General features: G+C 35.7%; 1 protein-coding gene across 1 annotated transcript in view; it reads right to left on the bottom strand.

Annotated features, from left to right (window-relative positions):
* LOC144959577 (uncharacterized) overlaps positions 1–24,323 on the bottom strand; it is a 173,005-nt gene that overhangs the window by 6,974 nt on the left and 141,708 nt on the right. The window contains exons 48-61 of the mRNA XM_078892197.1: positions 23,924–24,092; positions 22,109–22,342; positions 20,933–21,213; positions 18,773–19,006; positions 17,446–17,646; positions 16,337–16,583; positions 15,998–16,091; positions 15,014–15,101; positions 13,362–13,541; positions 11,619–11,780; positions 9,438–9,479; positions 2,266–2,319; positions 704–844; positions 37–97 (exon numbers count right to left, since the gene is read on the bottom strand). Of these exons, the coding sequence (XP_078748323.1) occupies positions 37–97; positions 704–844; positions 2,266–2,319; positions 9,438–9,479; positions 11,619–11,780; positions 13,362–13,541; positions 15,014–15,101; positions 15,998–16,091; positions 16,337–16,583; positions 17,446–17,646; positions 18,773–19,006; positions 20,933–21,213; positions 22,109–22,342; positions 23,924–24,092 (2,188 nt within the window). The remainder of the gene's footprint in view (positions 1–36; positions 98–703; positions 845–2,265; positions 2,320–9,437; positions 9,480–11,618; positions 11,781–13,361; positions 13,542–15,013; positions 15,102–15,997; positions 16,092–16,336; positions 16,584–17,445; positions 17,647–18,772; positions 19,007–20,932; positions 21,214–22,108; positions 22,343–23,923; positions 24,093–24,323) is intronic.

Genomic DNA, 24,323 nt, shown 5'->3' with positions numbered 1-24,323 from the left:
CATCAAATAAAAATTCTTAAAACGTTAGGCACTGACCTGTCCACGTAATGCCACTGTGATTTGGACTCTGGTGTAATCTTGGTGGTCAGACAAGGACCTGTTGGGAGTGGAAGGGTTGTGTACACATGGCATATAGAGGAGTAGATGGTCACATTCTACAAATGGTGGTTACACATCCACACTACATTCTAAGGTGAAGTTTGCAAAACACGATAACTGCTAGTGACAAACATCCACGTTACATTGTAGCATGAAGTTTACAAAATAATAGTAATAATAATAATAATAATAATAATAATAATAATAATAATAATAATAATAATAATAATAATAATAATAATAATAATAATAATAATAATAATAATAATAAAAATAATAATAATACACATTTATACAGCACTCATTCTCTTGTAAAACACAAGCTCTGGGCACTTTACAATATAAATGATCAGTGAAAAAAGTGAAAAAAAAAAAAGAAAAAAAAAGGGGAATGGTTATATTGTTGAAGATAAAAAAAATATTTCTTTTGTCCTTTAATCATTTGCAGTATGTGCAATAAACAAGGTTATTGGTATACAAAGGTTTTCCTGCCTCAACACTTGAAGCAAGAAAGAAAGAATGACAGAAATAAAGCTTTATCATTCACAGATTTGACAAACATTTTTAGAAACGTCGACAAATTGACAAAGATGTCGATACTTACACAATCTCTCCATCCATTCCCTGAAGCAACAGAAGAGAATGATGATGATAATGACGATGATTAGAAGAATGATGGCTAGAACGATGAGAAGAGTTGTGACTAGATTATCGTCGTCATCGTTAGTACTGGCACCCACATTCACTGAAACAAACAAAAGATTATCATCATCATCGTTAGTACTGGCACCAACATTCACTGAAACAAACAAAAATGTGACCCTCCGTGTCAAAGCGGTATTATGTCGGGATGCACTAGGTTAGGGAAATTGAATTCATAGCCACAAATATCAAATTTGGGTTTAATTTCATTACGTCATGCTGGAGTATAATTACTATTTTTTGCTTTGCAAAAGCTTCTAAGGTCCAATTTCTTATCATTCTATCTCTAAATTCACTTTCTGGGGTCTGAATCATTCCGACATAATACCGTTTTGAGACGGAGGGTCACAAATGGTAATGAAGATTTTTTTAAAAACAAAAACTTGAGCTTTTATATAACAAGTTGCAGGGTTGTAGATAGCTAATACTGTCGAGTAGAGTCATGATCTCCCCGCCAAGCAGAGTTTGTCGTACCAGTACGGTGGTGGGTTCGAGCCCAAATCGCCAACGCGAAGTTTTTATTCTCTGTTGTCTTCTGGCACTTTCCTACTCACTTCATTTCTTGTTATTATCAACATAAGTACCTGCTCCACTCAGTTTTTAAAATTAAAAATACATGGGACATAACCCTGTCATGACTACACCTGCGACAACAATCACGCATCTTGATCGAGTGATTGGCAAAGTGAAAATCAAAAACAGAGAAGCCTAAATGAGCCAGTAAAATGGAGAGAAAGATAAAGTGAGTAAATGTAACTCATATATAAGGGAACAAACAGCACAAAACAAACAACATTTCGGCCCTTGGCCTTCGTCAGGAGACGAAAAACAAACACAAATATTGAAGGTTACAAAATATCAAACTTTGTCAAATGTGGAAACAATGAAAATGTATGGAGAGGATGTTGGATGTGGATGCAAGAAGAGGAGCAAGAGAAGGGGGGAAAAGTAAAATAATATAAAAATTTCCAAAACAAAATTTTTTTTAAAGGGGGGGGGAGAGAGAGAGAGAGAGAGAGAGAGAGAGAGAGAGAGAGAGAGAGAGATAGAGAGAGAGAGAAAGAGAGAGAGAGAGAGAAAGAGAGAGTGAGAGATAGAGAGAGAGAGAATGAGAGAGAGAGAGAGAGAGAGAGAGAGAAAGAGAGAGAGAGAGAGAAAGAGAGAGTGAGAGATAGAGAGAGAGAGAATGAGAGAGAGAGAGAGAGAGAGAGAGAGAGAGAGAGAGAGAATAGAAGAGGATATATGTATGTGTTTGTGTATGAGAGTGTGCGTGTGTGTGTAGAGTAAAAGCAACTGCAAAAAAGTTTTTAAAATGGGGATGGGGGTGAGGGAGGGATAGATCGGGTGGTTTGTATATTACACCAAATATATAAACGAACAAAAATGAGAGGAAGAGAGAGAGATAGAAAAGTGTGAAAATGAACTGTGGAAAAGACTACATACTATCGTGACAGTTCTTCTTACCTGGATCTGGTGAAATAGTCGACGGTGCCGTTGTGGTGATGGGGACCGGGTTCACTGAAAATGAAACACACACACACAAAAAATAAAAATGAAATTAATTAATAGTCAGAATAGAAAAGATGGACAACTCTAGATCCCCCCAGGTTTAACTCACTCAACCCCAACACCGACTATATCCGTAGTTTACCCAGGGTTATTTTGACCCCATGCCTATACTTTATTACATTTTTCTAAGAAAAAAATCATAAGCGTAGTATCAAAGCTAATGTTTTTAGTTTTTCCATGTCAATGATAGTTGAATAAAACTTTCTATGTATCTACATGCTCATTTTCAATACATATTTTTCCAATTTTGAAAAGTAGCAAAAATCTCTAGGATTGAGTGAGTTAAGATTTGGTAGGCTTCGTTGGGATTTAACTCTCTCTCTCGTTTTCAGCTATTTTTGGAATGTTTCTAGAAACGTCACACCCACCCAGCATAAAAATAGACTTCTTACTCAAACATAAAAAGCAACAAGTATATCCTATATCAAATATTGTTCATCAAAATGAGCTCTACAGCACAGTGTCAAGTTTTTAATAGCTATGACAAAAACATTTCTATAAATACCGTGATGTACCTACAAATGAAATCAGAAAAAGAAAATATCGCTATGTGGTCTAGTGGTATGACGCTCGCTTTCGGATCAGAAGGTCCTGGGTTTGAGCCTCACTGGCGCATAGTTGAGTTCTTGGAAAAGGCATTTTACTCACATTTTCTCACCTTACTCAGGTGTTTATGTAAAATGAGTACCTGGCCGTCAACAGCATTGTCTCTGTTCGGGAAAAAAGTAATATCGCCTAACAGGCGTCATGTCCCATTCTACATGTGTTGCTGTTGGTCAGGGATCCCTTTAAAGCGCTTTGAGCACATTTAGTGGATATTGCGCTTAAAAGCTCTTTTTAAAAAAATTCTTTTAAAAAAAGAAAGGTTGGTTGCATGGTAATAGAATGAGATGATTCCCCTATTGTTGGTAAGAGGACGGTTCATTCATACAGCCTGTATTATTACAATTGGTCAATTGAGCTTTTATTATACCGCAATATCCACTAAACGTGCTCAAAGCGCTATACAAGGGGTCCCTGGCCAACAGCAACATTTAACATTTAGGACGGGACATGACGCCTGTTAGGCAATGTTACAATTTTTTCGGACAACAGAGACAACGCTGTTAACGACCAGGTACTCATTTTACACCTGAGCACAGTGAGAGAATGTGAGTAAAGAGCCTTCTCAAAGGACTCAACTAGCAAGGCTCGAACCCAGGACCTTCCGATCCGAAGGCGAGTGCCATACCACTAGACCACATAGACACACATGGTCAATGGCGTGGTTACAACAATCCTTTTTACATTCTCTACTGTTAGTTTCACCAGAGGTGATAAATTGGACATAAATATTTCAAGGTGTAAAACTAAATTTAGGGAAAATTCTTTTAATTCATTGTTAAATAAACATTCCATTCAATGCTTGAAGCTGCAGCTTTGCTTAGCAATGATAATCGCAACTGTTGGAATAACATTACCGAATTGTGTTGTGATACTTTATTATAATTTCTACAAGGATCAACAAAATATATCTTATCTTAGTAAATTTGGAACAAAAAAACCCTGCTAGTTCTGTTGACCAAACTTAAGAACTTGATCGACAAAAAATTGGATGAATTAAGATATGAATATGAATAAGAATTGGATGAATTAAGATATGGATATGAATAAGAATAGGATGAATTAAGATATGAATATAAATAAGAATAGGATGAATTAAGATATGAATAAGAATTGGATGAATTAAGTTATGAATAAGAATTGGATGAATTAAGATATGAATATGAATTGGATGAATTAAAATATGAATAGGAATAGGATGAATTAAGATATGAATATGAATTGGATGAATTAAGATATGAATTGGATGAATTAAGATATGAATATGAATTGGATGAATTAAGATATGAATATGAATAGGATGAAATAAGATATGAATATGAATTGGATGAATTAAGATATGAATATGAATAGGATGAAATAAGATATGAATATGAATTGGATGAATTAAGATATGAATATGAATTGGATGAATTAAGATATGAATTGGATGAATTAAGATATGAATATGAATAAGAATTGGGTGAATTAAGATATGACTAATGTCTGTCATAATCAAGACACTGACAATGATAAATAAGACCAGGGAGACCAAGAAAAATTTGGCAAAGAAGCACAGAGGAGGAAGCAAAGAGAGGCGGATACACATGGAAGCAGGCGGAGAAGACAGCACAAGGAAGAGTCAAATGGCGAAGCATATTATTTCATGGCCTATGGCTACTACTGGGACTAAGGGCTTAAGTAAAGTAAGCAAGCCATAATCAAATACATATGTGACCCCTCGCCTCAAAACGGTATTGTGTCGGAAATTGAATTTATAGCCAGAAATATCCCACTTGTGATGAGTTTGTATGTTTTATTGAAGAGAATGAATATCGTATCTTAGAATGCTAAATAGCAATAATTCAAATTTCTGACCAGTCTAGCTTTAATTTGGCTTTTTACTATCTGGTTCATCCCGACATAATACCCTTTTGGGACGATGGGTCACATACATTATGCGATTTATAAAGATTGTTTCAATATCATGTCATATATATTATATATAAGGCATTGAAAAGCATCTATTATTCTAGTTAATCTGTTAGAAGATAAAGTAGCAAAATCGTGACGCCACCTTATGATTCAATTATATAACCTATTCATCATAAGTCTTCCAAAGGACTGGTTACAAAATACTTCCAAGGAGATGGGAACTGGAAGAGTAGGAGGTGTGACGTCATAGAATAGAATAGAAGGTATCGACGTCGCTTGATTAGGCCACTGGCCTGTCGCCGAGTCTTTCCAGTCACTGAATGTCTTGTTCACAACTGATCTAATGCATTTCCCTACCTGATCTTGTGATCAGGGGCTAGCCTACACTACACTTTCTCTACTGATCTTTTGATCATAGCTATTTTGGGTGGGAGGCACTTCTACACTATGCACATAACTTTCCATCACAGCATCTAATCTATTTTTGAAAGCATTGACGCTCGGCGTTTCAACGACATTTGCTGGCAATGCGTTCCAACGTTCAATTACTCTCTGTCATGACTTCTCTGACCTATTATTATATTTTTCTTTCAATATTTTAGTATCTAAATCAGCCCAACAAAATACACTTTGGGTTGGTGGTCTCATTTTCTACCATCGTGTAGACTATGCCTCCTATCTATTAGTCACAGATCACCGCACAAACCCGTACTGCAAAGCCCTGCCCTCTTTTGTCTCTAATATGGTGTTAACACACTACTGTAGCATTAAACCCCACCCACTTTCGATTCTTTAGCCTAACATGATTTCACCCAGGGTGAAATTTAATCATGAAATTTTATTTGATTGATTTCTTTTCCACCTTTTGCGGTCGAAAATTTGTAGTGACGAACCAAAGTTTGTTGGAATTAACCAGTGAATTTGATTAAGAATTAATTCTGTTTCTCGGTAAATAGTGCGATTAACCGAAAATTGCGATTAACAGAGTTGGCATTATCCGGAGTGAAGTGTATATATTGTTCTAATAACAGAGAATATTTGATAGTATTTTAGTTGGGATTAATAGCAATTTGGTTATAATTGTAATGAGTATATATCATATTTATTCCTGCCTAATTTGTATGACGGAGACAGTGGGAATAAAAACTGTCTTATGGGTTGTAGGAATAAAAGATAAAAGAAAAGAATGATGAAATATTTAAAATATTGTGAGTGAAAAAATAAGAAGGATAAGTGAAGCATTGTGATACGAAGCTGCTAGAAGCTGTGGACTGTAAAAAGTAATAAACAAAATTGAAGATATATATATATATACGCTCGATACGTTGTAGAAGTCAAACAATCATAATTATCTTTGAAATGTTTTGAGCACTATTATTTCATGGTTTTTGTTTTTATAATTTATATATATATATATATATATATATATATGTATGACGTCACTTGGGTCTTTGTTTTTGTCTTTTGCCATCCTTGTTTATGAGTAATTCTCATTAAACTGTATTAACCAGACTATAAACGTTCATGGTTACACATAGTTTAGTGTGTTGGTCCGTTATACTTCCGGATGTCAATGTTGTGAACTTCTTAACCAAGCGCATACTATCTATAACTTATAAAAACTTTTTTCTCATAGAAATTAAGGGAACTTGAGGGGAGGGGGGAAACACATTTTTTCTAACAATTGCTGTGAAATCAAAATCGGCAATAGGTAATATTTCTTCCATTTCCGTAAATGAGTGATTGTCATCAAATTTCCTGTACCGATCCATTCAAGTAGATAGGTATGCCGATGTCATTGTCTATCTTTGTTGGAACAAAGAATATAATTCGATAGCATTATGTTAAAGCAAGCAATCAAAGCATTAGCAACTTGGCTCAGACATAATAATATAGAGTACCATCAACTCGGATGATCTTGCCTCTTAGGGTGAGACTTTGTTTCAACCGAATTGGAGCATTTTGAGTATTCTCATCTCAGGCTTACTTAGAGATACTTAGAGATGATTTCCAGCATAGGTTCTCAAAGTTCCTCTTCGCTGGACTCAGGTGTCATCTTTGTTTCTTCCAGTTGCCGATTACCGTGAAGACAGAATGTGATGCTAGCCTTGTAATCATAGAAGATTTCTTGGTTTTTCCAATAGCTATCCAGTCTGTTCTTGAATGTGTTAATTGAATCAGCACTGAGAACTTTCTCTGGTAGACTGTACCACACTTGAACCACTCTAACACCGAAACTATGCTTGCGCGCATCTAGTCGGGCCCTTTGTGTGAAAAGTTTCTTTGAAGTGCCCCCTGTTCCTGTCCTCAGGGAGTGCTCGGGCCAGGGTTTAAGTAGATTACCAGCTTTTTGGTCGTATTTTCCATTTAACATTTTGTACACTTCTATCATGTCACCTCTTATTCTTCTATAACTTAGTGTTGGTAATTTCAGTTTTCTTAATCTCTCTTCGTGTGTCATCTCTTTCATACTCGGGAGCTGCTTGGTAGCTCTTCTTTGGACCCCTTCTATAACCTATAGGCTTGTTGCAGTTATTTCCCATTTTAGAGGATGTGATATTTCATCAAAAGAAAGAACTTTTTGCAAATCTAGCTGTAATCTAGTCTGTCTCTCCAAAATCTATAGAGGCAAAGTCACCCCTTGACCCTTTCCCTGCCAGCCATTTTCAGAATTTTCCCCAAAAATAATTTACACTCACTCAAACAGAAAAGCAACAAATACATTCTATGCATAATATTTATCAACAACATGAACTCTACAAACACAGTGTCCTGTTTTTATAGCTATAACAATTTTTCTTTAAATTGTGTGATTTTAAAAAGAAATCTGAATGATAAAAGCGCTGGTTGGATCGTAACGAATGTGACGATTTTCCTATGGTTGGTAAGGAGACGGTTACGGCAAAGTGACCCCAGTTGACGGTACATGCTTGCGACTGTCCGATTTAAATGACAGAAACCTGGGGGGTGGGGGGAGAAGCAAACTGTCCAGAGGGTTATATTAACCCTACTCAACCCTAACACTATCGCGGTAAATGACTGTTGTTATTCCTACTCTGTCATTATTTACATCTTTGTTAGACAATTCATAAAACATTGTAGTTTCTTTTTAAAAAACAAAAAAAACAAAGAAAACAGCGCAATATCCACTAAACGTGCTCAAAGTGCTTTACAAGGGGTTCCTAGTCAACAGCTAACACCTAACATAGAGGACAAGACTGACGTCTGTTAGGCGATATTACAATTTTAATTGGGACAGAGACAAAGCTGTAATATGGCCAGGTACTCATTTCACACCTGAGTACGGTGAAATAATGTGATTAGAAAGCCTTTTCCAAGGACTCAACTATTTACTGCTCGGGACTTGAACCCAAGACTTCCCAATCCGAAGTGCTATACATATATATATGTTTTCTTCACATTTTAAAAGCATCACAAATTGCTAGGGAGATTGGACAGCATGGACAATAATGGCTAGGGTTGAGTGAGTTAATCAAAGCTTAAATAACGGAAAAGTTGACCTCTATGATAAAAAAATACATTGTTGTTGTGTGAGAAGAGAAGAATAAGTTTTGGATTGTAAAAAAATATTCAAAGCTTAAAAAACGTAAAAGTTGACCTCTATGACTATGATATCAAAATATTGTGTGAGAAGAGAAGAATAAGTTTGAGATTGTAAAAAATATTCAAAGCTTGAATAACGGAAAAGTTGACCTCTATGCTATGATATCAAAATATTGTGTGAGAAGAGAAGAGTAAGTTTGAGATTGTAAAAAAATATTCAAAGAAATATTCATCTATATCAAAGTAGGTATGGGGTGAGAAGAGAAAAATAAGTGTCGAGATTGTAAAAAGCATTGAATTATAATGAACATATAATAACATCAAAAAAGAACAAAATAACATTAAAAAATAAAGAACAATTAACTTTAAATGGAATGTTTCATTCAGACATAAAATTCTTCTTAGTCACAACAAAAATAATTAAAATAATTTTTTTCTTTTTTTTTCCTTCTATTTGGCTTATAAATTCGCTATCTAGCTAACTATACATCTATTATGACATATCATTCTTTCCTGTTCAATTCTACCATGGGATACGTAAAATGTAAATATGGGATAACTTTCTTTGTTTTTTTTCTTTTTTTGTTGTTGTTGAGAGGCTGGAGAGGATTATTATTATTATTATTATTATTATTATTATTATTATTATTATTATTATTATTATTATTATTATTATATTATTATTATTATTATCATTATTATTATTATTATTATTATTATTATCATTATTATTATTATTATTATCATTATTATTAGTATCATTATTATTATTATTATCATTATTATTATTATTATCATTATTATTATTATTATTTTTATTATTATTATTTTTTTTATTATTATTATTATTATTATTATAATCATTATTATTATTATTATCATTATAATCATGATTAATATTATTATTATCATCATTATCATTATCTTTATTATCATTATGTTATTATTGATACTACTGTAAGGTATTTCAAAAAATCAGCTCATACCAGGTTGGTCATTATTAAGAGAAGAGGAAGCGAAATCGAAATCTGTAATAAAATTGGAGTGTATAGACATGAACTTGTAAGCAATCATTGTTGACTCATAATTCATCAACACACAGAGTAAAACCTTCAACACACCAGACTTGTAAGCAATCATTGTTGACTCATAATTCATCAACACACAGAGTAAAACCTTCAACACACCAGACTTGTAAGCAATCATTGTTGACTCATAATTCATCAACACACAGAGTAAAACCTTCAACACACCAGACTTGTAAGCAATCATTGTTGACTCATAATTCATCAACACACAGAGTAAAACCTTCAACACACCAGACTTGTAAGCAATCATTGTTGACTCATAATTCATCAACACACAGAGTAAAACCTTCAACACACCAGATTTGATTAAACATTAAACTGAAATTTGATCGTTTCCTCCAATATGGCCGTGAATCGTAGTGTGATTGGGCTTCATTGAAATTGTAACTTCTTGATTAACAAATATAATGACTTGTGTATTGATAACTAGATAAATAACAGGAGAAATAGTAATTTTGTATTAAAGACAAATAAATAGACAATAAATAAGCCTTCCACCACAGCATCACAAGATTCCATTGCCAAGGCATTCCATGAAGACATAATATAGAAAATCCATCAAACAAGACGTCTGCGACCAATTTCAACGTGGAGGACCCCGGATGTAGACCTTCTGGCAAGTCATTGATGTAAAATGAGAAAGAGGAGTGGCCCAAAACCAATGCCTTGGGGTACTCCTGTCTCAACTTTTGTCGTGTTTTGATTCTTTCCCTTTGATGGCTATGTGGTCTGTGGTATGACACTCGCTTTCGGATCGGAAGGTCCTGGGTTCGAGCCTCGTGCTCGGCGCATAGTTGAGTCCTTGGAGAAGGCTCTTCACTCACATTCTCTCACCGTACTCAGGTGTAAAATGAGTACCTGGCCGTTAACAGCGTTGTCTTTGTCCGAAAAATTGTAATATCGCCTAACAGGCGTTATGTCCCGTCCTACGTGTTAAATGTTGCTGTTGACCAGGGACCCCTTGTAAAGAGCTTTGAGCACATTTAGTGGATATTGCGCTATATAAAGCTCAATTTTTTAAATTACGTTTTGGACTCTGTTACTCAGAAAGGATTCAATCCAGCTGGTGACATTGTTAGAAATCCTGTAATGCTTTGACTTTAAGAAGCAGATTTCTGTGATGAACTGTGTCTCTTAAATATTCATCACTTGAGGCATCAAATAAAATGTCTTACCACTAACGGCAGGTCAAAAAACTAAAGGGATGGATGATGAAGAAGAGGAGGATTTTGCAAGCCTTTGTGCAAGGATGGCGGAATTTTACAATATAGCTGAAGAATGGGGTCTGTACAAATCCAGAGTCAAATTGTGGAATTCTTCGTGTCGTAGTCGTAGATGCATTCTGTTGATTGGATGTATCCACAACTTTCTCTTCTTTTTTTTTTTTTTTTCTTTTTTTTGGGGGGAGTTTCTTCAGAATGACGCAGAAATGCCAGTGGTTTTTTTTTCTAATTCATTGTCAAATCAAATGAAATATCAACTGAAAAGAATGATCATGCATGCATGGATTAGCTTTGATTTTAAAAAAATAAAATTCCCTTTATTCATAGCATTTGGAAAATTTGTCTCTAGGGTCCAAATATCCAAGGGAAGACTGGAATAACCCAGCCATCAGCCACAGTGCAGCGCCGCAAATTGAGCTAGGGCGATGTGATTTGCTCAATTCCACACAGCGCAGCATACTCGACACGATAGCCTGAGCAGGAAGTCCTACAGAGCACAGTCGAAGGCCAGCGCAGACGAAAGGCACCAAAGGAAGATGTGGCTGGACATTATAAAAGAATGGACAGAGATGTCGGTTCCGGAGCTGCTACATTGGGCTAGCAACAGGCAGGCATGGAGGAAGTCTGTAACTTCTGCTTCACGCAAGTCCTCCTCTCTCTCTACGCCACTACCACATCATCTCATTCATCTGTGGTGTTTCAATCATCCTGTTTTGTTGATAAAGGGGAAACCCGAAACGTTCATTTGATCTGTTTTTGTAAATTAAATTGAAGCTTACATTCAACTTCACGTTATTATTCATGACAATACTGAATCATCTCGTGTAAAGGTGGGAGAGCCTACGGCCATACTTACAAGAACAAGCACTTCGTGATGTGGAATTTGGACCAGATGTACTTTCGGCGTATGGACATCCGTTACAATAGAAGCTGCCAGATTGGTCAGAGTAGAAGCCAACGGGACACACCTCACACTGACCCGTGACTGAGTTGTAGAAGGAACCTTGGCTACAAGATGCTGTCAAAAAGATGAGATGATAATTAGGACTCGAGATCATAAAGATTATTATTCCACCCTACATTGTTAACACACAATTCACATCTTTGAGCACATTCAGTTGATGTCGCATGACATAAAGGCTTACATCAAATTATTAACTCATTACTCAAGCATTAGATAAAGATTGGAACAGATCCACGGATACAAATCCACCAGCCTTAAGCTCATGCCTCATAGCCAATCGTAAAGCATGTATACCTGCCTACTTGAACATTTTAAAATCAGTAACGGACACAAAATTCATCATGATGATACTAGGCCGCTGGAAGCTGTGTATTGACAATGGAGATCGGATACAACGGGGATGGTGGGACTAACAAAAAAACAATCCCTGTTGTAGCAAAGTACCGTTATATCCATGCTTACCGAATTCAAAGGGAGGCGATATTGAAGGAAACAAAAATAAAATGCAAAGAACACATTTTGAGTTATCTCTTAGGGTAAATCAATCAAACGACATAATTCTGATTTCCGTTTGTAACACTGTGTCCAGATGTGACTTTTAGGTGATCTCAGACTATGTACACTGATGGTGTGCTCTTGGAATATCCCCTCCCTGTTATCTATTCAAACAGCCCCCCTCCCCCCTTATGTCTTACTTTTTCTTATATGCTTTTAATTGTAAATCTAAAATCACATTTTTTCACCGTTTTACTGGCACTTAAATGATCTAAATTTGCTATTAATGCCATAAAACCTTTAAAAAAAAACAAACAAAAAACAAAATCAATATTAAATTGTCTAAACATAACAAAAATTCTTTGTAAAGATTTACACTTTATCAAGACTGAACTCACTCAACCCTAACACAGACTATATCCATAGTTTACCAGGGTTACTTTTACCCCATGCTTATTTATTACATTTTTATGAGACAAATTATAGGCGTAGTATCAAAGTGAATGTTTTAATATTTTATTTTTTTTGCATGTTAATGATAGTTGAATAAAACTATCTATGTACACGCTTATTTTTAATACCCATTTTTTTCTAATATTGAGAAGTAGCGAAAATCTCTAGGATTGAGTGAGTAAATCATTGCTTTCATGATTCCAACATGCTTTCTGTCTTTGTCTTGGAATGAGATTACTTGGTTTTGTCCTGGCCCCAGCCGGATACCTTGGCTAGGAGGGAAACAGTCAAATGTATAGTTAGTTTTGGAAGATTATATTTTTTTCCTTGTAAATCATCTCTCTCTGTTATGCACTCTATTATGTTTTATTTATGTATTATATATGATTTATAAACATTTGAGTGTATTCCTCTTAGTTGGGACATGTGCTTGTGTCTGGATGAGACTTTTAGGTGATCTCAATTTAAGTACACTGATAGTGTGCTCTTGGAATCTACATCTGTTCCCTTTTGAACCAATTCCCCTTTGTCTGCCTTATTCTTATGTGCTTTATTGTAATTCTAGAACTTTTTACTATCCCATTTTTTCCCTTTTTACTGGCGCTGATATAACCTAAATGTGTTGCAAGCGCCGTAAAACCCTCAAAAACGAAGCAAAAACAAAACATGACAATGCCTCAAACTGACCAAAACAATCACTCCTACTGCCACTGCCGTCCGAATCGGTGGTGGTGCCAGCTGGACAAGCCTTACAAGGACTGGCGCTGGGCACTCCAGACGATCCCAACACATCCAGGTAGGTGCCTTTAGGACAAGCTTCACATCCACTGGAACTTGTACTGAAGTAGTAGCCATAGCCACATTCCGCTGGGAAGAGAGAAAAAGATTTTTATTAATATTGTTGTGATGATGATGATGATGATGATGATGATGATGATGATGATGATGATGATGATGATGATAATGATTGTTATTATTATTATTATTATTATTATTATTATTATTATTACTATTATGATGATGATGATGATGATGATGATGATGATGATGATGATGATGATGATGATGATGATGATGATGATTGTTATTATTATTATTATTATTATTATTATTATTATTATTATTATTATTATTATTATTATTATTATTATTTTATTATTATCATCATCATTATTACCATTATTTTAATTACTTTTTCGCCTATTACAAGAGCTGTAACCTAACAATAATTGCCTATTTGGACAATAAAGATTATTATTATTATTATTTTATATTTTGTAACTTTGAATTAAAAAAAAAAATTCCCTTTATTCATCCCATAGGGGAATTTTGTCTCTAGGGTCTATTCCAAGGGAAGACTGAAATAACCAAGGCGTCAGCCGCAGTGCAGCGCTGCAAATTGAGCAAGGGCGAGGTGACTTGCTCAAGGCCACACATTGCAGCAGCAGGTGATCGAACTCGGTACCTTTCAGGTACGAACCAAAGACCATACCGCTGAGCCACACTGCCCCCCTAATTATCCCCTCCTTGTCTTTTTCTTTTTTTCTTTTAAATCAACCTCTTCCTTATGCTCATTTCCCCTCAATTCACTTACAACATAATAATAATATATAAACCATTACCATCCTTAACTTCCTCGTCATCATTTCCCTTTAAACCAATACATATATCTCAACATCAACTGTATTACCATTCCAGCACAAAGTCAAAGTAAAAAGTACATAAAACGTGATCATTTGTCTCATTACAGTCTTACATCCCCAGCGAACTTGAGGCTAAAAATAGAAATTAAAGCTTAATGTATAAAATCTGAGTTAACTCACTCAACTCTTGAGTGGACGTCACTATCACATTATCTCATTCATCTGTAGTGTTATATTCATCCTTTTGTTGATAAAGGGGAAACCCAAAACGTCCCAATTATCTGTTTTCGCTTATTAAATTGAAGCTTACATTCAATTTCAGATATATATATATCAATATAAGACCAAATACTCTTCAACAGTCGTAACGTCACTTCCTTCCTTATGACACATGGTAACTTAGTAACACTGGCTCTAAACTATCGGAACAATGGCGGATGCCCGTATGAAATATTTCCCCGGCAAGCATAAAAGCGTATCCAGAGGAAAAAAACCCCATAAATTTGATCATGTTTTGACTTTTACACATTCTAATCACAAGGCAAATGAAAAGTTCTAGCCAGCATGAAGAATAAAAAGTAATGATTTTCTTTGTTTAGAACCAAGATGGCCGCCATTGCCGGGCGGCGTGACATCAGACTACTGAATCAAATTGCCGCAATGATATCAGACTTTGAACTAGAATGAAAATCTTACAACAACAGTCTCCAATGAGAACGGATCCAGACGGACATGTCGGTACCGACGTCACCACAAAGGACTGGAACTCTGGCACTGCCCGGCCCTGAATAGTGGACAGAATGAATGAAAGTCTCTCATGGTTATTGTCATCAAAATCAAACAAAAGACGATTTTTAAAAAGTGTTTTAAGGGTTTTGTTTTGTTAGATGTATAAGTTGTTATATATAAAATATTTCAAGTATAATTATGATCAACTTCTAGAATATTGTTTTGAGCATTCGCTCTCATCTGGTGAGAGCGAATGCCCGAAACAATATTGTAGAAGTTGATTATAATTATAATTATAATACTTGAAATATTTGATAAATAACTCCTTTTATCAAAAAGTTGAGCACTATTATTTCATTGTTTTTAAAAATAATTTATAAGTTGTTATATATATATATTTTACAAAACAACGCTACATTCACAAGAAATTATCATATATATATATATATATAAATATAATATATATATATATATATATATATATATATATATATATATATATATATATATATATATATATATATATATATATATATATATATATATATATATATATATATATATATATATATATATATATATATATATATATATATATATATATATATGTTCAAAACTGTTTAAAGTAGCCTTTAGTTAAATGTTTTTCAAATTAAGCTTTCAGTGCTGTAGTTTTTATTATATTTTACTTTTGTGAATTTGTGTTTCATCGTAAAGCGCCTAAGTTAGAGCATGAATTCATGGAATTTGCGTGCTATACAAATGATTTAATATTATTCATTATATATGTAGTCACTGACAATGCTCAATGTTGTTTAACTGTAATAAAAGACATGTCACAATATCATTGAACATAAGACATGTCACAATATAAGTGAAATATTTTTCGTTTAGTGCGTTATCGTAACAAGTATTTTCAATTTAAAAGAAATAGAAGAAATTCCACCATACCGAATAGGTGAAAAGCTCATTGTCTACAAGAGAGATAGCGATGATTTCATCAAATGGTTTGGACGAAGATCGATCAAATTTGCTGATAGTTTGTCTGAAAAATAAAATGGAAAAAAATATATATTTAAATTGGGACTGGGATGAAGGAAAATAAAGATTTCAAAACCATCAAAGTCACATCGAGAAAGAAAATAAATTAATACTCTCAAGCAATGCATGCACACTATATGCGGAGAGCAGCCGCTTCGAATGTAAGAAAACTTTAAAAAACAGGACTCCAGTTAGACTAAATATATGTATATAAACATAAGATAGAGTAAGGAGGAGGATAAAACTCACGCTAATCCTGTGACTGTGACAGAGACAGAAATTCCAATACTGTTACACTTCGTGACAACATTAACATCATTACAAGATGTACTGCCACAAAGACTGGACCACGTAGCTGCTAGAGAGGTCAAGGTCGATTTGATGTCAGAGATCAAGGTCGTCTGTGCCTGGATTTGACTGGATGAGCCACAGGTTGGATTTCCATTCAGCTGGTAGTCCATGGTGAATGTCCAGTCTACTTCTGGTGTGGTGCATGCTGGGAAAGGAGAATAATCAAGTTATCATTTTAGAATGATGATTTAATACTCCCTATCTCTGTAGAAAAATTTTGGAAAGACCTAGAAAATATCTCTGTCGTCTATCTGGAATTTAGAAATATATTTATGTCTTTATTGTTCCTTTTTCTTTTTTTTTTTTGTGGTTGGCTGAAGAAGGGTTTTGAGCCCAAAATGTTCTGTTTTTGGTGTTTTGTTCTTTTTTGAAGCTGTTGTATTATTCATTATTGTTTATTACTTTTTACAATTTCTAGCAGCCGAGTATCACTCAGATTTAGATTTGTGATTTTGCTTTGGTTCTTAAAAATGACTTTACGATTATCATTTGCTTTACCTGGCATGGCGGCTTTTTGCATCGGTTGCGGCTGCAACCACAAAAAAAATTGCATAATTTCACTGATTTGCATTGCGGCCGCAAAATGTGCATTTTTTTGCATATTTTTGAGATTTTGCAAAGAAAAAAAAAACAATAATAATATCTTTTTTTTTTTTTTTTTTTGTTTTTTTTTAAAGGCAAATTTTTTTTCTTTTAATTTGATAGCTCGTGTAGAACGTGAAAGATGTTTATCAAGAATAGTTTCTTTTTTTTTTTTGCTATCTCATATTCTTCTTTGTATTGGCGCTGATTTGACCTTACAGTACCCTTAAAAACAAATAAATACCTTTCTCTTTCATGAACTAATTATGGGTTTTTAGGAAAATTAATCGCGAATTTTTGCAATTTTTTTGTTGCAAATTTCCCCGTTTTTAGCTTGCAAAATTTGGGGGTTTTTTCCCAAAAAACTGCCATGTCAGCTTTACACAAAGCTCTCATAGACAGACTGATTAATGATCAACGCTTACCTGAACACGAAGGATATTCAAAAGGCAACACTCTGGACGCCTCGTCAAACATGCCATTGCTGCCACAACTATAATACTTTGGAGAAGCTGAAGAGAGTTTCTGGGATCCACTGCATGACACGGAACAACGCAGGATGCCTGAGATCTCGGTACAAGACTGGATCTGGCCTGGGTTGTCGACTGGTCGTTCACACGATGAACCTTTTAGAACAAAAAGGGAGACCAAAAAAAAATTGTAATCTGGGCTGGAACTAGATAAAAATAAATAAAATCTCCTCTATTCATCCCATAGGGGAAAGTTGTCTCTAGGCTCAATGGGAAAGTTGTCTCTAGGCTCAATGGGAAAGTTGTCTCTAGGCTCAATGGGAAAGTTGTCTCTAGGCTCAATGGGAAAGTTGTCTCTAGGCTCAATGGGAAAGTTGTCTCTAGGCTCAATGGGAAAGTTGTCTCTAGGCTCAATGGGAAAGTTGTCTCTAGGCTCAATGGGAAAGTTGTCTCTAGGCTCAATGAGCCTAATGGATCTGAAGGACTATTATTTTCAGCATCGTTTTATTTCAGACAAAATAAAATACCCTTTATTGATCCGTTAGGGGAAAGTTGTCTCTAGGGTCTATTCCAAGGGAATACTGGAATAACTCAGGCGTCAGCCATAGTGCAGCACTGCAAATTGAGCTAGGGTGAAGTGATCTTCCTCAAGGCCACACAGCGCAGCGGTGGGTGAGAGAGCCCGGTACCTTTCGGGTAAGAGCAAAGACCGAACCACTGAGCCATGCTGCCCCCTTCAAAGTGACTAATACTAAAGTGGAGTTTGTTTCCTAACTCGTTTCTCCGAGATCCATGCAAGCCTCACAACTATTTACATGTTGTGCTTTTATATAGCGCAATATCCACTGAACGTGCTCAAAGCTCTTTACAAGGGGTCCCTGGCCAACAGCAACATTTAAAAAGTAGGACAGGACATGACACCTGTTAGGCGATATTACATTTTTTTTCGGACAGAGACAACGCTGTTAACAGTCAGGTACTCATTTTACACCTGATTACGGTGAGAGAATGTGAGTAAAGAGCCTTCTCCAAGGACTCAACTATGCGCTGAGTGAGGTTCAAACCCAGGACCTTCCGATCCAAAAGCGAGTTTCACACTACAAGACCACGTAGCCGCACTATTTCTATGGAGAGAAAAATAAAGTGAGTAGATGTGACTCATATATAAGGGAACAACAAAAAACAAATAACGTTTCGGTCCTTGGGGGCTTTTTTTCTCTCTCCATTTTACTGGCTCATTTAGGCACCTCTTCTAGCTTTGGTTTCATTTCTATGGACTTACGCCTGTTGTCAATCTTGAAGGAACAAATATCAGCATTTCCATTGGGGTCCACCTCGGCATAGACCACACTGGTGGTCCCCCAACCCATCTCGGTGGCCCCTGAAAGCTTAGTGGTCTTCACGACAGATCCAGATGCTCCACTGGAAGTCGGTGTTTGCCAAGTGGGAGAGCTGGTCCGTCCAGACACGATGACTTGGTCGTTTGGACAGGATGAAAAGGATGGACGCGATGATACTGAGGAGGAAAATGGAAGATAATGGGATGGAGACAAATGGGAAATGAAGGTGAGGAAGAAAATGTGGAGGAGGAATGTGATGATGATGATGGAAAGAGTTTTTCTATGTAGATGCGGAGAAGTTTCCGTATGTGGGTTTGAGTATTCGGGTGTATGTTTGTAGGCGTTTGAGTGTGTATGATGGTCTCTACAGTCTGAGTGATTGTTAAGCACCATAGAGCACTATATAAGTATATTATGATATATTATATTATTATTATCATCATTATCATTATCATTATTATTATTATTATTATTATTATTATTATTATTATGTATTATTATTATTATTATTATTATTATTATTATTATTATTATTATGTATTATTATGTATTATTATTATTATTATTATTATTATTATTATTATTATTATGATGATGATATTATGATGATGATGATGATGATGATGATGATGATGATGGTGATGATGATGATGATGATGGTGATGATGATGATGGCGATGATGATGATGATGATGATGATGATGATGATGATGATGATGATGATGATGATGGCGATGATGATGATGATAGCGATGATAATGATGATGATTTGGCATTCTATACAATGGAGGTGGATCAGGTGGAAATATTAGAAAACCGTTCATGTGAATGAACTCTTAAAAACAAAGTGGAAAGACCTACCCAGACTTTTGATGGCATTCAACTCGCACATCCTAACTAACTTCAGTAAAAGAATGATTTATCAAGCATTTACAAAAAAAATATTTAACAAAGGCTATGGCTATTCGGACTCGAGTCAGAATAGTCTCCTGTGGCTATTCAGATTCAAATTCTAATGCTCATGTGCAGTCAACAAATTATTCGGACTCCAGTCTGAATAGTCTCCGTGGCAGCATAGTTTTCTTTTATTTTTTAAATATATATTTTAATTATTGATAATTACAAAAAAATTTATGCAAATCAAAATTACGATTGTAGTAACTATCAACAGGTAGTCTACGTTAAAGTATATAACTTCATCTTACTGTATGATTATTGTTTCACTATCTCCTGTGCTCATAATTACTACTTATTAACTTGTTACCTTACAAATGGAACTCTCTTTTTGTCAGAAGATCAATTTTGAAGTTACTTTCACTTTTTACTTTTACTTTCACTTTTGATAATAAAACCTGTTCTATCTGAGACATGAAAACAACGAGACGTCTGTGCTAACTCTATAATATTAAATCACTTTATTTTACTCTTCGCACGTGCAATCCTTACTTTAACTATGGCAACTTCAACAGTCTAAAACCCGCTTTATTTGACGAAAAAGACAAAATCATGGATCAATTGGAAGTCCAGATAGAAATATAAAAGAAAAGAGTTAAAACTGAACTGAGTCAGTGTAATATGAGCAAAAGATAATTTCTTCTGAACTCTTCTTCTATTTCTTTATCGGTTCCACCCTCTGCCTATACTGCCCACATTGTGTTGTACTCCCCTCTGTACCCGTACGGACATTGGAGTTTGATTCCGAATAGCAACGGGAGTCTATTCAGACTCGAGTCCGAATTGCCACTTCGTTTAACAAATCAGTGCTGGTGGTGACAAAAAGGGAAAAGGAGGAAAATTATGAATGGTTTTCTTTACGCCACATGTTTACTTCACCAACCCCCACTTTTAGAGCCATTGAGATGATAAACTACTCTAGCTATCTTCTGAAACTGCACCAGTTTATTCCACCGCACATCAAATCTCTCAAAGCCAGAAAATTTGATTGAGGAAAATGTCATTTTTTTCAAAGGAGGAAATTCCTCCTCTGACACAAAAATCACGGATTTCCGCGGATCCGAGGAAAACCATCAGCACTGACAAATACTGCTACCAAAAGTATAGAGCTCTTCTGAAATGAAAATAGGCAAGAACAGACAACTTACTGGAATCCAGAGTTGGACATCCACTGGCAGACATACACTTGCCAGCTGTCAACTCACTGCTATAGTCCACGGCAGACGTCTTGCCAGTTGCCATAGCAACCGAGTAACCCCCGACTAGACCTGCTGGGACAGAAGCCTTGTCGGAGGTCAAGGTCGTTACTTCACCCTGACTGAGGGCATTCTGAGAGATGTAGACTCGACTGAGACGGCCGACCATACCGTCAGATCTGTCCACGGTGTCCGTGTTACTGTCGTAGTGACCACCCAGGATAAGCCAGCCACTGAAAAATGGATGGAATTGACTTAGCTGGTTTTGATATACATAATATGTTAAATGAGCTTTCTCCAATGAGCTTTTATATAGTGCAATATCCACTAAATGTGCTCAAAGCGCTTTACAAGGGGTACCTGGTAAACAGCAACATTTAACATGTAGGACGGGACATGAAACCTGTTAGGTGATATTACAATTTTTCCGACAAAGACAACGCTGTTGACGGTCAGGTACTCATTTTACACCTGAGTACAGTGAGAGAATGTGAGTAAAGAGTCTTTGTACAATCTGAATTTGAATGTTACTCCAGGTCGAGTCAATTCGAGGGCGGAGAGTTGTCGATTGTGGCAGCCTTGTTGGATATTATATTTATTTTTTTGGACAGAGACAATGCCGTTAACGGCCAGGTACTCATTTTACACCTGAGTAAGGTGAGAAAATATGATTAAAGAGCCTTTTCCAAGAACGCAAGAATGCGCCAAGCAAGGCTTGAATCCAGGACCTTCCGATCCAAAGCGAGTGTCATACCACTAGACCACATAGCCGCACAACATATTCTTTTTTAGCGTAGATCAAATCTCTTTTCATTTTAACCACAATATCTTATAAAAAAATTAAAAATTATGCCTTTTCCACCACGACATCATAAGATATCGTCGCCAAGGCATTCCACGAAGGAATATAGATAACTCATCAAACAAGATGTCTGGTGTCAACAGGAATCATCCATGTTGTCCAAGTGAGCAAATTGGGGGTTAATAATCTTGCTCAAGGAAAAAAACGAAAGTGCCTGAAGCAGGGCCCGAACCCAGGTCCTTCTGGGCCACAGTGCAAAGCTTTAACCGCTTGGCCACCCCCCCCCCCCCCCCTATCTTATAGACACTTTTTTTTTAATGACTCACAAGGGCTTCACAGAGGATTGCGTGCCATAACTGGAAGCAGAGGAAGATTGAGCACCATCTACGTAGACCCTGACAGATCCTTGGTTCGAGTCCCATACCACAGCTACGTGATGCCAAAACCCGTCGTCCACTGGAGAGTTAAAGTTGACACGCCTGGAACCAGAGAATTCTAGAGACACACCGTCTTTGTCTATGCTCAAGATCTTGGATGGGTTATTGAAGTTCGTCTCTGAGCTGTGAAATAAAACAAAACAAAACGGGGAATTGTAATAATATATATATAGGTATTGTTAATGATAGCTGTCTGGCGCAGATGTGACCTAAATGTGTCGCAAGCGCTGTAAAACCCTCAAAATAAAAAGCAAAACAATGATAGCTGTATGCAGTATCTGTAATGAATGGGAAATAACTGCGTGATTGTTGTTGAATGTGTAGTAATGACAGAGTTATGTCCCATGTATTATTGCCTTGTCTGGTAGAGTGAGAGCCCTTGTTTGTTATGTAACTTCCTCCCTATTGTTGTTGTTGTCGGTGTGTCCTTAATGGCGATACTGAACATCATGTCATGAAGGACCATTGTTTGACTTGCTTTATTATTGATTTTACTTACTTGATTTGTTGTTGAAAATTTTCTATTTATATTGGCAATTGCCTAAAAATAAACATTTGAAATTTTGTAATGAGTGACCACTCTAAATCCCTATGATAGCCTCTGTCTGTTCAATAATCTATATTAGTATGAAGTCGACATCATTCAGGTCTTTGTTATTGTTTGTTGCTATCCGCGTTTATGAGTAACTCTCACTAAACTGTATTAACCAGACTATAAACGTTCAAGGTTACACATAGTTTTGTGTGTTGGTCGGTTATATTTCCGGATGGCAATGTTGTGAGTTTCTTAGCCAAGCGCATACTATCTATAGTATTGAAATTTGTATTGTCCATTCAATAATAGTATCATTCACAACTAACATCCGTTCTAGTGTCTGATTTGTTAGGAGTAATTGTCTGATTTGTTAGGATTAATTGTTTGATTTGTTAGGATTAATTGTTTGATTTGTTAGGATTCATTGTCTGATTTGTTAGGATTAATTTCTGATTTGTTAGGATTAATTGTTTGATTTGTTAGGATTAATTGTTTGATTTGTTAGGATTCATTGTCTGATTTGTTAGGATTCATTGTCTGATTTGTTAGGATTCATTGTTTGATTTGTTAGGATTCATTGTCTGATTTGTTAGGATTAATTGTCTGATTTGTTAGGATTCATTGTCTGATTTGTTAGGATTCATTGTCTGATTTGTTAGGATTCATTGTCTTTGTTAGGATTCATTGTTTGATTTGTTAGGATTCATTGTCTGATTTGTTAGGATTCATTGTCTGATTTGTTAGGATTAATTGTCTGATTTGTTAGGATTCATTGTCTGATTTGTTAGGATTCATTGTCTGATTTGTTAGGATTCATTGTCTTTGTTAGGATTCATTGTTTGATTTGTTAGGATTCATTGTCTGATTTGTTAGGATTCATTGTCTGATTTGTTAGGATTAATTGTCTGATTTGTTAGGATTCATTGTCTGATTTGTTAGGATTCATTGTCTGATTTGTTAGGATTCATTCTGTTTCCAGCCTTCATCCTGTACACACATCTTGTATGTTAATGTTTGTTGAATAAACATTATTTATTGTAATAATTTGATTACCAAACTGTATGGGACCCTGACAGAGCTGAGAAAGACAACGACGTTCCTTCACCAACTAGAAGAAGAAGAAGAAGAAGAAGAAGAAGAAGAAGAAGAAGATGACGACGTAATGTTACCTGATGCCATAAAGTGACAAAGCAGTCCCGGGTTCACTTTTAGCAGTGTATCTGACCCAGGCACTGACTGTGAAGGCTCTCTGATTGATTGGCTCCACTAGAGCTTGATAGTCCTCTGGTTGGTGAGATGAGCGCCCAGACAGGACAATGTCGAAATCGGAAGATACCTCTGAGAAACAGGAAAATAAAAAATAAAAAATATGTTGGTTGATAGATAGCCAGTTTAGTTGTGCTGCTATAACCAGATATTATGTTATAGGAGATGCCATAGAAGATTGCACAAAGACATTTGTAAACAAAACACATGACGGTTTTTATGTTGAGTCCACACTTGTCCTTGTTTTTTTTAAATTTCAAATTGAAAATGTTTAACTCCCTCCTTACCAGCCATTTCCAGAAT

Source organism: Berghia stephanieae, chromosome 14, assembly GCF_034508935.2.
Source record: "Berghia stephanieae isolate SIO BIC M18660-M18661 chromosome 14, UCSD_Bste_1.3, whole genome shotgun sequence".
NCBI classification, from domain to species: domain Eukaryota; kingdom Metazoa; phylum Mollusca; class Gastropoda; order Nudibranchia; family Aeolidiidae; genus Berghia; species Berghia stephanieae.
Note: the sequence above shows the minus strand (reverse complement) of the source record. Positions and strands in the feature narration are given on the sequence as shown.